This window comes from Apteryx rowi, unplaced genomic scaffold (genome assembly GCF_003343035.1).
Source record: "Apteryx rowi isolate R43461 unplaced genomic scaffold, aptRow1 scaffold_1011, whole genome shotgun sequence".
Lineage (NCBI taxonomy): Eukaryota > Metazoa > Chordata > Aves > Apterygiformes > Apterygidae > Apteryx > Apteryx rowi.
Window position 1 is genome coordinate 172,838 of NW_020447211.1, and position 13,006 is coordinate 185,843.

The 13,006-nt window shown below is 55.5% G+C and overlaps 1 protein-coding gene across 1 annotated transcript; it reads right to left on the reverse strand.

Annotated features, from left to right (window-relative positions):
• Window positions 1-2,494: 2,494 nt before the first annotated feature.
• On the reverse strand, window positions 2,495-9,438 carry LOC112965228 (zinc finger protein 436-like). Its single transcript, XM_026064039.1, is given in 2 exon segments — window positions 2,495-4,592; window positions 9,376-9,438. Coding segments are annotated over 2 exon segments (1,752 nt in total). The 5' UTR covers window positions 9,383-9,438; the 3' UTR covers window positions 2,495-2,847.
• Window positions 9,439-13,006: the final 3,568 nt, after the last annotated feature.

Consider the following 13,006-nt stretch of genomic DNA (forward strand, 5'->3'; position numbering starts at 1 on the left):
CACCTTTCTCCAGGCTGGGATAGTAGAGAAGCATTTGCAGAACAGAGGTGCCAAAGCTGGTGTGCAGAGCTGAGATCAGCTCCAAGCCAAAATCACACCTGTTCCCTCCCAGGGAATGGAATGTGCCAGGGACACATGGGGACCACCAGCAGCGCTACAGGAAGGACATGCAAGAGCTTTTTCATCCTTTCTTTCTCACCCAGGCCCACGCTGCTGCCTGCTTAGCCCAACCTGGTCCTACACAGAGGCAAAGGGACCCATGGGTGCCCCAACTCCACATGCTGATCCTTGAAGCTGACCCCACTGCAGCCTCTGGGCTGCAGTGGGACAAACCTCCTTCGGGAAAAACAGCCAGGTGAGGAACTGGGCCTTGCCATCCCGAGGCTGTGCACAAGCAGGTGCTGCCTCACGACTCAGCCCTGCAGGTCTTTCCCCCAAAGCAATGCATCACCCATGTCTGGCAGAAGCTCATATCTGTGAAGGCAGTGTTTTAAACCTCTCTGGGACTGGATCCACTTCATACCTGAGTGTCTTCCCTGGTGGAAGCAGCTTCCGGCTTAAATACACCAGTGGGGGTCCTGTGCAGAGCAAAAATCCTCCACAGGTCCAGCTGGAGGGCCTCAATCCCTTGAGAAGGTGTCGTTGCAAGCACCCATCCCAGTTCCCTTCCTTAGGAACGGCGCTTTTCCATATTCTCCCAGCGGCTGCGCTTTCTTCGGGGACAGAGATGCTGCCGGCCATCTCCTGCGGTGCAGACCTCCGTCCTGGGGCGCAGACTGCTCACCCGCTGCTCCATCGTGGGACAGCCCGTGGGTGCTGGGGCAAGGACCAGCCTCTGCTGAGGGCATGAGGACCAGCCCAGCCACGGACACTGCTGGACTGCTCACGAGAGCTGTAAACCATTGAGTGTCCAGCTCAGTTTTCCATATGGTGCTCACTGATAACCAAGGCCGGGACTGAGTGCAACCCCTAAATGGCCAGGATGCCTTTCAGATATGCATGGCTAGGGGCTGAATGTGAGGGGTTGCTGGGAGCTGGCAAAGGCTAAAAGCAAGCAGCTCACAGATCAGTCAAAAAAAGTGCAAATGAGGGTTTGCCCTTTTCCTGTTTCTCCTGGTTTTCCCAGTCTCCTCATCAAATCACTCAGATTGTCTCAGGGATGCATGTGCAATGTTCCCAGAGGTTTCAGATGACAGAGGATATGGTATGCACAGCTGCATCACACACAAGGTCCTCACTTTGGGCAGACTACATTTTTTGAACTTTAGCTCTGCCARCCTTGGATTTTTCTCTCTTCCGTAGCTCCTCTGACCTCATCACTGTGTCACAGCTTCTGTTTGCAAATGGGGATAAGGATGCATAGAAAGTCAGAAAATATTTCTTTGTAAGTGTGGCTATTACTTCTCACGAGGACCTCGCTCTCTATTCCCCTTCCTATAGTAGGACTTCGCTCAAGCGGGCACCTAGTTTTCATTCTTATTTTTCTGCTGAAATTTTTCTTCAAAACAATTGCAGGAAATTAGGCTCTTTTGAAGCAACAAATAGATATGCATTAGTTTGGGTTGTCCGTTTACTCATAATGAATGCACAGTTCCTAGGCAACCACCAGCTTCCAGCTCAGTGAGTCCTTCCCTTTATACGTGATGAGTCCAAAATAGCAACTTTGTCTTGGGCGCCGTAGCTTTTCTATCTGAGGATTATCTGCCACTTATAAAACCTCTAAGGAGCCGCACAAGACTGCCAGATGTGGCTTTCATAGTTCAATTCGGAGTCATAACTTGCCAACAAATTAAATGTTTGAACTTCAATATGTGACTTTAAGATTACTGGTTACTATTTACAGACTGTTAGTAATTCACCTCGGCCACATTAGGGTTGGGTCTGCTATGCTGCAGATCTACCTAATCGTCTGTATTGCAGCTTCTAGTATTTGAGGTAGGTACACTAAATAATTCTGTTGTGACTAAGCTTCCTTTCGTGGTTCTCACAGCATGGACCAATTTCTGCTTCCCAGGGACAGAGAAGGGAACAATGCTTTCATAGTAGCATTTGAACGCCTAAGAGGGCAGATTAAGGCTTTCAGGCCAGAACCTCCCTCCTAGGGAGCAGTCCTGCATTTGAAGGACCTGTTTACTTCCATCCAAGGGACTTATCGGAGGCCTTTCAGAGACGTGGCCTGGGTGTCTTCCTGCAGATACTGCTGCCTATCCTCAGCCACCGGTCAGGAGAGGGGAGCTCTGAGCTGCCTTTTCTGCCCGTGGGAATCCTCCTGGGAAGCACTGGCTGTCCTAAAGCTCCCTCCTAAAGGCCTGGGGATGGCTGTGACATCTGTGCTGGGGGACAGAGGGATGACCATCAGCACCCAGGGCCAGAGATCTGCGCAGATGCAAGACTGAAAGATGCCTGAGATGATACTCTGCGGTTAGCGATGGACAGGAACAGAAACACTACCCCAGGGCACAGAAAGAAAAGACAGGGCAACCAGTTCTGTCATTTTAACCTCATCAAGCGTGTTTACTGGCTGTGTGTTGCAACAACTCTCCATCAGAGCTCGCAGAAACATTGTGCACAGAAACCACATGCTCTGCGGCGAGGGAGCTGAGAGGGGAGTGAAGGAAAAGCCGCTGCTGCCAGTGAGCCCTCTTGCACCCCGGGTACCACACGCCCCCACTGCACACGCACCGGACAGCATCCCTCCTGGCTCCTGCCAGGTGCACGTGCAGTGCTTCCACATTCCCATTGCTCCAACCCATCACGCCTCACTCTGACGGCTCCACTGCTCACGGACATGGATTTTCCCAGTGAGGAAAAGGGTCTGTACCTAACCCAGCTTTACACGAGGCTGCCTCACTCCCCTTGGCAAACCAGCTTGCGTTTGCTGTGTGGCCTGCATTTCCCTCTCCAGTTCACACCAGCTACCAGCTCCTTTCCCACTCCATGGTGTTTTTTTGCCTTCCATCTCCCTCTCCTGTGGGTCTGCCCCTTCCCAGCACTGTTTACACAAGTCCACATTTCCAAAGTGCTCTCTTTCTCCAGCACCAGAGGAAAGACACGCAGGGCAGGTCTGGACCCCACCGACGCCCACTGATCCATGCCCAGAGCATGCAGAGTGGAGCTGGATGTGCTTCCCTGCAGGACTCTCGCATCCTGCAGCCCAGAAGAAACAGTTTTGCCTCTCTCCATCCCATTATGCTGCAGCACAGAGAAAGGGCTGCAGAGCCATGGAAAGAGCCCTGAAGTCAGGGGAACAGGGTCCCCGCACAACACACATGCACACGGGGACCGGACTAGCTGCACATCCCAGGCACAGGGGTGCTGGAGCTGCAGCAGCTTGGGGCAGCCCCCAGTGTCACACTGCGAGCAGGCGCACGGCCCCGCATGGGTGTGCCAGTGCTTGCAGTGGGTGGAGTTGTCCCTGAAGCACTTCCCACACTGGGCACAGGCATAGGGCTGCTCGCTGGTGTGTGTCCACTGATGCTGCAGCATGTTGGAGCTGAGGCCGAAGGCCTTGTCACACTGGGCGCAGGCATAGGGGTGCTCGCCCGCATGCATCCACTGGTGCTGCGGCAGGTTGGAGCTGAGGCCGAAGGCCTTGTCACACTGGGCACAGGCATAGGGGTGCTCGCCCGCATGCGTCCACTGGTGCTGCAGCAGGTTGGAGCTGAGGCTGAAGTAGCAGCCTCACTGGGAGCGCTGGTACGGCTGCTCGCCAGTGTGGGCGTGCTGGTGCTGCAGCAGGTTGGAGCTCTGGGTGAAGCATTTCTCGCACTGGGCGCAGGTGAACAGCCACTCACCAGCATGTGTCTGCTGGTGCTGCAGCGGGTTGGAGCTGAGGCTGAAGGTCTTGCTGCACAGGGAGCACTGGTATGGGCGCTCGCCCATGTGCGTGCGCTGATGCTTGAATAGAGTGGAGCTGAGGCTGAAGCCTTTCCCACAAGCGGTGCATGCATAGGGGTGCTCGCCCGTGTGCGTGTGTTGGTGCTTGATGAGGGTTGAACTCTCGCTGAAGCCTTTCCCGCAGGCAGGGCATTTGTAGGGGTGCTTACCAGTGTGCATGCGCTGGTGGTGGATGAGGTCAGAGCTCTGGGCAAAGCCCTTGCAGCACTCACTGCACTTGTAGGGTTTCTCACCAGCGTGGGCTTGCTGATGCTGCACCAGCTCTGTGCTCAGCCCAAAGCAGCACCCACAGCTGGGGCATTTGCGGGGTTTCTCCTGGCTGTGCCCATGCTGGTACTGGATCAGGTAGGAGCTGAGGATGAAGGCCTTGCCGCACTCGGTGCACTTGTAGGGGCGCTCGCCAGTGTGGATTTGCAGGTGTCTGATCAGGTCAGAGCTCTGTGCAAAGCCCTTCCCGCATTTGCCACGTTTATAGGGTCTCTCTGCTGCAGGGTCCTTGGAGAGGGCACTTTTGGGGACAGGGCTCTCCGCACCTTCCCTGAGATCCCCAGGGCCAGTGAGGGCCTGCCATTGCCACTCTGCTCTGTCATCAGCTGCTTGGGAGAGGGTGTCCCTGGAGTCCCCTCGCATGCCAGATGGCTCAGCCATCTCAGCAGCAGGAGCCTTCATCTCTTCCTCCTCCATGTTCTCATCATCTGCCAAAGAAAGAAAACCCAGCTGTAACTTCTCCCATGGACCGTCCAGACACTCCGGCACAAGGTAGAGCCCCTGCTCCGACGAAAATCACCCCAAGCAGAGCCAGAGCCAGGAGCCCAATCAAAGTACCCACAAGGAGATGAACACCTCCAAGGAGTGCACAGGACCTCAGTAGAGGAGCCACTTGGTAACAGTGACCATCCTCAGGGAAGGGAGAAAGACACACACAACATGTACTGCATACAGTAAACCCTGACTTTATGCATGGGAAGTGTACAGAAATGAGGAAAATAAAGTGGCTAGGAGTAAAATCCTTGGAGGTGACCCTGCTGGGGAGCAGTGCTAGTCCAGCTGCCCAGCTTGGTTTTGCTACAGATACCTCCTAAAGGCCTGGGGATAGCAGGGAAAGAGTTTGAAACCACCAGCTTTCATTCTGAGCCACCAAACAGAAAGCCTCAAGGAGGACCGAAAGGAGCAGAGCACACTGGATATTTTACTGACCGGTGTGAAGGTAGGCAAGGTACACCTTTGATGCCAGTGCCCAGTCAGGGTGTGTGCACAACCACACCGGAGGGCAGCATCAATGTTCAGAAGCTGGGGACAGAACAAAGACATGGCCCAAACCGGCACGCAGAAGGACAGCTCACGGGAGGAAGAGCCGGTGGCTGGCATTTCCCAGGCCTGGCCTCACAAAAGATGACAAATGTCACACTGCGGCAAACACAAGTGCTGCATCCAGCTGTCTGACCGTGACAGAGACAAACCCAAGGGTCCACAATCTTCCCTAATCACCTGCACTGAAAACAAGAAGAACCTGGCACAGGCACCTGGAGGCAGATATTTCACCAGCAATTTGAACTTGGCAGCACTCAAAGTTTGAAAAGCAGATGCTATGTCCAGAAGGGCCTGTGATCTTCAACTGCAGGAGCTGCAGCAGAACGGGATTTAAGGGGTCAGCTCTCATCAAGCTGCTCTGTCCCCAGCCCATCCATCCCCTGCAGGGCACCTCCCAGGCCCAGGGACTTGCAGGGAAAGGGGCTCCCTGATTACTGCCTAGGAGTGCTCCAGAGGCGGTAGAGGCCTCTAAGTTTGCTCCCAACACCCTTCCAGGGAGCTTTTCATCCTCCAAGTGTCTAACACAAAATGCATCGGCCTGGAGCGCCAGGCCTGCAAGCACTGCTGGACAGCCCAGGTCTTCTTGGTATCTCCAGCCCCATTTCCATGCAAGGTCAGTGCCCTCCCATCAGCCTCATTGCTGGGGAATTTATCTACTATGCAGAAGAAGAGGGTTGAAGCTTCCTGATGCTGAAGCAGGCCTAGAAACTTGCAGGGCTGGTAACCAGGCAGTTTCAAAGAGAAAGCAGGGGGGGCACTGCTATGACTTTGAATTCAACAGGCTCTGGAGCCATCATGTTGGGATCTTCAGGACACATGAATGTGTCTTTAAATCACCGGTGGTGTTTTAAGTGCCAGCATGCTATTTTGGACCTTATTCTAAGACTGGTTTCATCCTAGAGCTGACAGAAGTAAGTTACTGTTGTGGACACATCCAGTGCACAAGAGCACATGTGGATTTTGGTATTGGTACAACCCAGGCAAAGCAAAGGGATGCTTTTGGGAACGTCTTGAGGCTGGGAGTTGTTGGTAGCTCAGGAGGCATGTGAGAGTCTGAGGAAGCTCCTGCCCCCTCTCTGTGTAGCCTTGGGGTCTTTTAAGACAAATGTGAAAGGAAAAGGTTTAAGGTCATTGGATTTGGTTTCAGGCTAAGGAAAGGCTAAGGGCAAGGAGGGAATTGAACACGGGTATGAACACATCATCTTGGCCGGTCTCCTCCCAGGGTGTGTGCAGGGTACCGACCCCTGGGCTTCCCAAAGACAGCTTCCCCCCTCCCAACCCTACAGGCATGTACAAGAGCAAGGTGAAGAGCACTGCCAGCCCAGCAGGGCAGGGAGAGCGAAGTGTGGCCCTTCCCAGGGGAGTGTAGGCTGCTGCTTCTGCTGCAGGCTGGCCACGCTCCCAGCCACACGCTCAGCCTCTGAGCATCACGGACGTCTCACGCTTCTGCAGCTTCTGCAACCACAAAATCCCTTTCCCCTTGAGGATAGTTTGTATGCCCTAAATGCTCCAGGGCTCGTCCTGCTTGAGACCAGTATGGGGTTAACAGTAGAGGCAAGGGAAGAGCTGGTGGTCCTTCCCCAGGACAGAAATCCTGCAGCCTCCCCAGCACTGTTCCCCAGCCCGCCCTCTCCCCTCTCTGCCTGCAAGAGCCCAATGCCCTTGTCTTGCAAGGGTACCTTCAAGCTTCACTTGCCTCTGCTTCCCCTGAGGCTGCCTCTCCTTTTTTCTTAAAGACCAAGGTTACCCGCTCAAACCTGGCAGGTAAGACATGTCAGGCATACCCTTGATGTTTTGCACATCTGTGACCTCAGGCTGGTGTGGATGAGCCACAGAAATGTCACACTGGGACCTCTGCCATCGGAAATGATAGAAGAGGGACACTCCATGGACTAGCTGAACAGGGCATACCTGGGACAACAAAGACCCCAGGGCTAGGGGAGGCACTTCCAGCAACAGGAGAAGAGCAATTGGTTGCAAAAGTTTCACACAGGAAATGTGCACGTGTCCAAGGCACCCACATGCAAAACAGATACACAAACCTGGAAGGGGAGCCTGGAAGAGAACAGTGATCTGTCCTGTGGGGAGACGGGGAGAACTTGGCAGGTTCAGCCTAGCCAACTGCAGGCCTAGAAATACACAGCAGCACTATCCAGGAGGAAGAAGAGTTATTCAAGATATTGTTGGCACAAGAACAAATTGGCCACCAGTAAATTTAAGCTGGAAAGGAGAAGGCAGCTGTGGACCATGAGAGCAGCATGGGCTGGAATGGCCTTCCTGAGACAAGACCGTAAAAAGCCCAGCTGCTTCAGAGCTGGCACCAGGTACTTTGTTGAATCAGATTATGCAGAAGGCGCCTGTGAAAGCAAGGGCTGGACTCAGAGCCAGGACCCCTTTTCTTTCTGCCTGCCAGCAGCTGGTTTCCCAGCGCTTAGTGTTGTTGCTGCAAGACACCACAAAGGGATGTTGGCTGGCATAATGGGACAGAGGCTCTTCACATTAAGGCTATTACCCTGACTGAACAGGCTGTACAAAGACCGTAGCCCTGGCAAGCGGCTGAAGTGTGAGGGGTGCGCTGGGCAGCCCTCGAGCATGTGGGATGCCCCTGGCCTGCTCAGACTGGTGTGTCCTGCCCTAAACATTTCTGAGGCACTAATAATATGAGCTCTACTTCTGCACACAGGTTATGGGTCAGTTTGGGAGAGAAAAGGCACGGAGAATAAGCCAGCGGGTGCCGTCCGCATGGTCTTGCACCTCAGAGGTGCAGGCTGGCTGCCCAGACCAGAGCATGCTGTTCTGAGATGTATCTAGGGTGCAGCTTTAGAGCTTGACCTATGTGCAAGCAGAGCCTCTTGCAAACAGGGCTGCAACACAGAAATCTGGAGCAGAAAGCCAAAATGAGCCAGTGCTCCTGAGGCACTCGGGCTGCTCTAGAAGGAAAAGAAGCTGCCAAGCTGGAGAGTGACAACAGCGACATCCTCCGTGTGAGAAGTGACATGTACTTGCTCACAAGCAGTCAGAACGGAGCTACGATGACTCCAGAGCTACGTGGGAGTGTTGGTCCAGGGCCAACAACAGGGAAGAGGTGGGCAGGACACCGTGGCACTGCCAACACAGCCACCAGGTGCACATCCACACCAGCAGACCACAGATGCTGGGGAAGGGGAGGATGTTGACTCTTCCTTTAAGCTCGCATAGGAAAAAATATCAGTCCTGCTTTGGGGAGACAGCTCAATATGGGAAAGCCTGGCAGCAGCAAGACCTGGGAAAGGGACAGGGGCTATCAGTTGCTCTCCCCCAGGAGACCTGCTGGGAACCACATCTTTGTTGGCAATGCGTAAGAAATTAGGGCCACTGAGGCTTAAAGACAGCCTTCCTTGGATTAGGCTCCCTTGCCATCAGGAGCAGCAGGCTTTTCCCATCAGGGGTTGAGCAAGGCCAATCTTGGGTTATGGAAAACCCAAGAGCTGGCTGCTGTGCTGGTTACGGACAGTGTGTGCTCTGCTGCACACCTACTCTCAGTCCCCAGCCAGACGGGAAACTGAGACACAGAGCTGCCAGCTACACAGGGCTAGAACTAGAGAAGGGTTTAACCTCCCACATTCTCCATAGCTTCTCCAAAAAAGTTCCCAGAGCTCCCTCTTCCCTTCCTTCAGCCTCCAGAGAGGTCACTTAGTCGCTTTACAGTGCTAACCACACTTTGGGACCTGCAAGCCCAGCAAGGCTTGCACAGGACACAGGGATCAGCTGCAGAGTCAGCCTAGGATGGTGGGCAGGGGAGACTGGGATTTGCATGCAGGGTGCTGGCAGCAGGGAGCTTTTGGAGAATACCCTGGGTGCCTAGCCAGCTCAGCACCCACCAGTATCTGTGCTGGCAGGGCCAGGCAGGATGATGTCACCCTCCAGAGGAGTTTTTCTGCTGGAGAAACACCCCAAAGAGGACCATGACACACAGGCAGGAAGCTCAGGAACCTCATGCCATCACTCTGCCTTGCAGCCCTAGGTCTCAGTGCCCTGTAGGCAGGCAGCCAGTCCCTCGGGCACCCCCGGAGCATGGCCACCTTTCTGCCAGCCCAGGGGCTCTCCCCGCTGCCCAGCTCTCCAGATGGCTTTGTGGGTGGTGCCAACGGCACAGCTGCCCAGCCCAGTGACCCCACTAACACTCACCTGGCATCACAGCTGTGCAGAGAAGATAGGCAGGGGCATTGGAGGGCACTGGTGTGAGCGGTGGTCCAGACGGGCTGTGCAACTCGAGCTCCTCATTGCAGATGAGAGGCTGGCCACTCTTCCCTTTTGTGTAATTTTTCTCTGGCAAAGGGCTTTGGGAAATGTAGTTTTCTCATGCAACAAACTGTAAGAAGAGTCATTTCCCTTTGCAAAGTGCTGTGGGAAACGTAGTTCAAGTCCTGGAGGATTCAACTGCAATTTAAGGCTACCCCTTGTTCTGTCCCATTCCCCGGGTTATCCCAGCCCAGTGTGCATGGCCTTGTCCCCAGCATCCCCATGGCTCCTCTGAGGGCCAGGCTGCTGCACTGATATGCTTGTGAGAAGACGTGGGGCCACTGCACTCTACACGAGACAGCTTGTGGGGCTCAGTGATGGGGAGGGATGCAGGCCCACCTTGTGAAACAGGCTGAGGGCACCACGGTAGTGTCACACAGCAGGGACAAGGCTGGAGTTGGGGGACCCATGCTGGCCCTGTCCCGCACCAAGGCATGCTCAGCTGCAAGCGCAGCAGAGACCGTCTTTGTTGCAGGGAGTGCGGGACAGGAGTTGTGTCCTGCATGCTAGGAGCAGGACACCTGGCAGGGTGCAGACTGAAAACAAAACCTGCTCTGTCCCCAAGCACCCAAAAGCATTGGAGCAGAGGCCTAGTAGGGCTGACCATAGCACCCAACTCACCCCATCTCCCAGCAGTAAGAACCCTTTTGTGTAGCCTAAAGTCCAGCAACCTGCAGCAAAATGCCTATCAGGACCCACAGGAGGCACATAGGGAATGCAGGGGTGTGCTGCCCACGGCAGAGAGTTGGAGCAGAGCAGAGCAGAAAAGGCTCCTACCCATGGTAGTGCCACATCCCTGTGACTTGTGCCAAACCTTGTTTCTCCAGGCCTGGCCAACAGCATCTCCCTGCACCTTCCTGCTTTCCTTTCGGCTTCCCCAGGACCCAGCAGCACTGGCCGGTGTGGGGACCCAGGCCCCCCAGAAGGAGGGTGCCAGGTCTGGTTCTGCAGGTCTGCTTCCTTCTCCACGGGGTGCCCACAGCTGGCAGGCTGGGTTCCCTGCCAGGACTCAGCTCTGTAGCTGAGATGGATGTAGCTCTGAGCTACATCAATCTGTGAATGGCCCTTTCTTCCTGCCCCATACTACAAGTGTGGGGGCTGAGCCAGGGGTAGCTGTGCAGGCACATGGAGGTGTTTGGAGTGGAGGGGCTGGTTATGTGGAGCTGTGCCATTCGTTCTCTGGCTTTGCTCACAGCTTGGGGCTTGCAGGAGCTGTTGCTGTTGAGTACCAGTTAGACAGCCTCCCCTTTCCTTCCACAGCCCCACCTTGGACCTGCACAGGGGGGCATTCCCACCACTTCACCACCTCCCAGATTCCTTTTAGGAGTATCACAAGCTGCTGAGCCTTCCCACTGCATCTGGGAAAGGTGCCAGCCACAACTGGAGCCATTGGGCAGGTGTGCCAGGCTCATGTTGGAGCAGAAGCCAGCAAAATTCACACCCAGCTTCCCCCTAAGGGCCAGGCTAGTGGGACTTGCGCTGTTACAGCGGAGGGAAGGGCATGGAGATGCTGCACTGACACTGGGGTTTGACCCAAGAGCTCAGCTCCATGCTGGGTCTCTCTCCCCAAAAGCAACTCCACCCAGCAGAAAAGCTCCAACCCTGCTGTAGGGTGGCAGGAACGTGGTACCCCAGAGGAACTGCCCCTTGCAGAGGAGATGCCGGAGGTAGCTGCAGCAGGCTGGGAACACCCTCCATGGCTTCTGGTGTTTGGGGGCAGTGTCTCCATGCTGGTTCTGGGGCCCGACTCCATCAATACCAGCAATTTTCTTGCTAGAGGGAAGCAAGGAGGCTGGAGACCTTGCTGGGCAGTCCTGCCCTGCCCAAGCCCCTTCCTGCTGCCCTGGCAGGGGGCAGAGCAGGGGCAATCAGCCAGGCAGGGCTCACACTGCTCCAGAGCCTCTCCATGGGTCCAGTGGGTACCGGCAGGGTGTAGAGCAAGGCAAATGCCAGGGAAGCCCTGGAAGCCTGGTGGCCAGTGATGCTGGGAGCAGGGAAGCCAGCTTTGTGGCTGAGGGAGTGTGGCAGAGTCAGGGCTCCAAGGCAGCAGGGCTGCAGAAGGCAGTTTGACCTCTAGGCTGAGTTTCAAATTGGCACCTTCTGAAAAGCTTTACCCTAGAGCAGAACTGACCACTGGGAAGCTCACACAGGGTCTCTCCTGCCTGGATTTCAGGTGGAAGGTGCTAAAAATTAGCTTATTTTCTTCTACAGAATGTCTTGTCCTGGGTATTGGCATCTGTGCCAGCATCCTTCTCCCTTGCCTTTGCTCCARTTGTGTCCCTCACTGTTCATCCAGCCCAGTGTAGTTCACTGTTCACGGCTCTCCTAGGGGTAGGCACAGCCTGGGCCCTGGTAATCCATAGGTTAAACCACCCAAACCTGCCTCAAAAAGGATTTGTTTTGTGAGCACAAGCAGGCACTTTATACAAGACGGCAGGGGAACACTGAAGGCTGGCAGGGGATGCAGAGGGTGCAGGCATCCAGGGCCAGATTCTTGGTGCCCAGCTCCTGACATGCGTGCCTGGTGCGTGGTTCTGAGTAGGGCATGAGCAGATTTTGGTGCCCAGTTCCTGGTGTACTCTGCTTGGTCCATAGAGCCCTGTTTGCTGCTCCCGGTGCCCAGTCCATGCTTCCCAGCCTGAGGTTCCCAGGGCCCCCTGCCTGATGCAGGTGCACAGTGTGTGACGTATGGTGCCAGTGCGCAATACCAGTGCCCAGTGCCAGAATGCAGTGCGTGGTGCATGGTGTGTAGTGCTGGTGCCTGGTGCTGGTGTGCTGTGGTGGTGCACAGTGCCTGGCTCATGGTGCTCAGTGCTGGTGCAAGGTGTGCAGTGCCAGTACTGGAGCCAGTGCGCAGCCCATGTGTGGTGACCCATTCCAGCGTGCAGTGCCTGGTGCTGGCATACTGTGCTTGGTGCTGGAGAGTGGTGTGGATGCCCAGTGCCCAGTGCAGGTGCCTGGTGCCCTGTGCTGGTGCCACTTTCCATGCTGATGCGAGTGTGCAGACAGTTCGTTGCTGGTGCGTGGTAACAGTGTCTGGTGCTAGTGTCAGTGCCTATGCCCCATGCCAGTGCCTGTGTCCATGCTCATGCTGGTGTCTGTGCTACAGTCCATGCCGGTGCCCATGCCAGCACCTATGCCCATGCCCGTGTCCATGCTGGTGTCTGTGCTGGTGTCCATGTCAGTGTCCAGTGCCAGTGCTGGTGTTAATGCCAGTGCCCGTGCCTGTGCCCATGCCCATGTCGGTGCTGGTGCCTGTGCCTATGCTGGTGTCATTGCTACTGCTCATGCTAGTGCTGTTGCCGGTTTCTGTGCCAGTGCCGTTGCCGGTGTCAGTGCTGGTGTCAGTGCTGGTGCTGATGCCTTTGGCAGTGCCCATGCCACTGCCGGTGCCTGTGCTGGTGCCCGTGCTGCTGCTGGTACCAGTGCCCGTGCCGGTGCCGTTGCCCGTGTCTGTGCCGGTGCCCGTGTCTGTGCCGGTGCCGACGCCGTTGCCCGTGTCCGTGCCGGTGCCGGT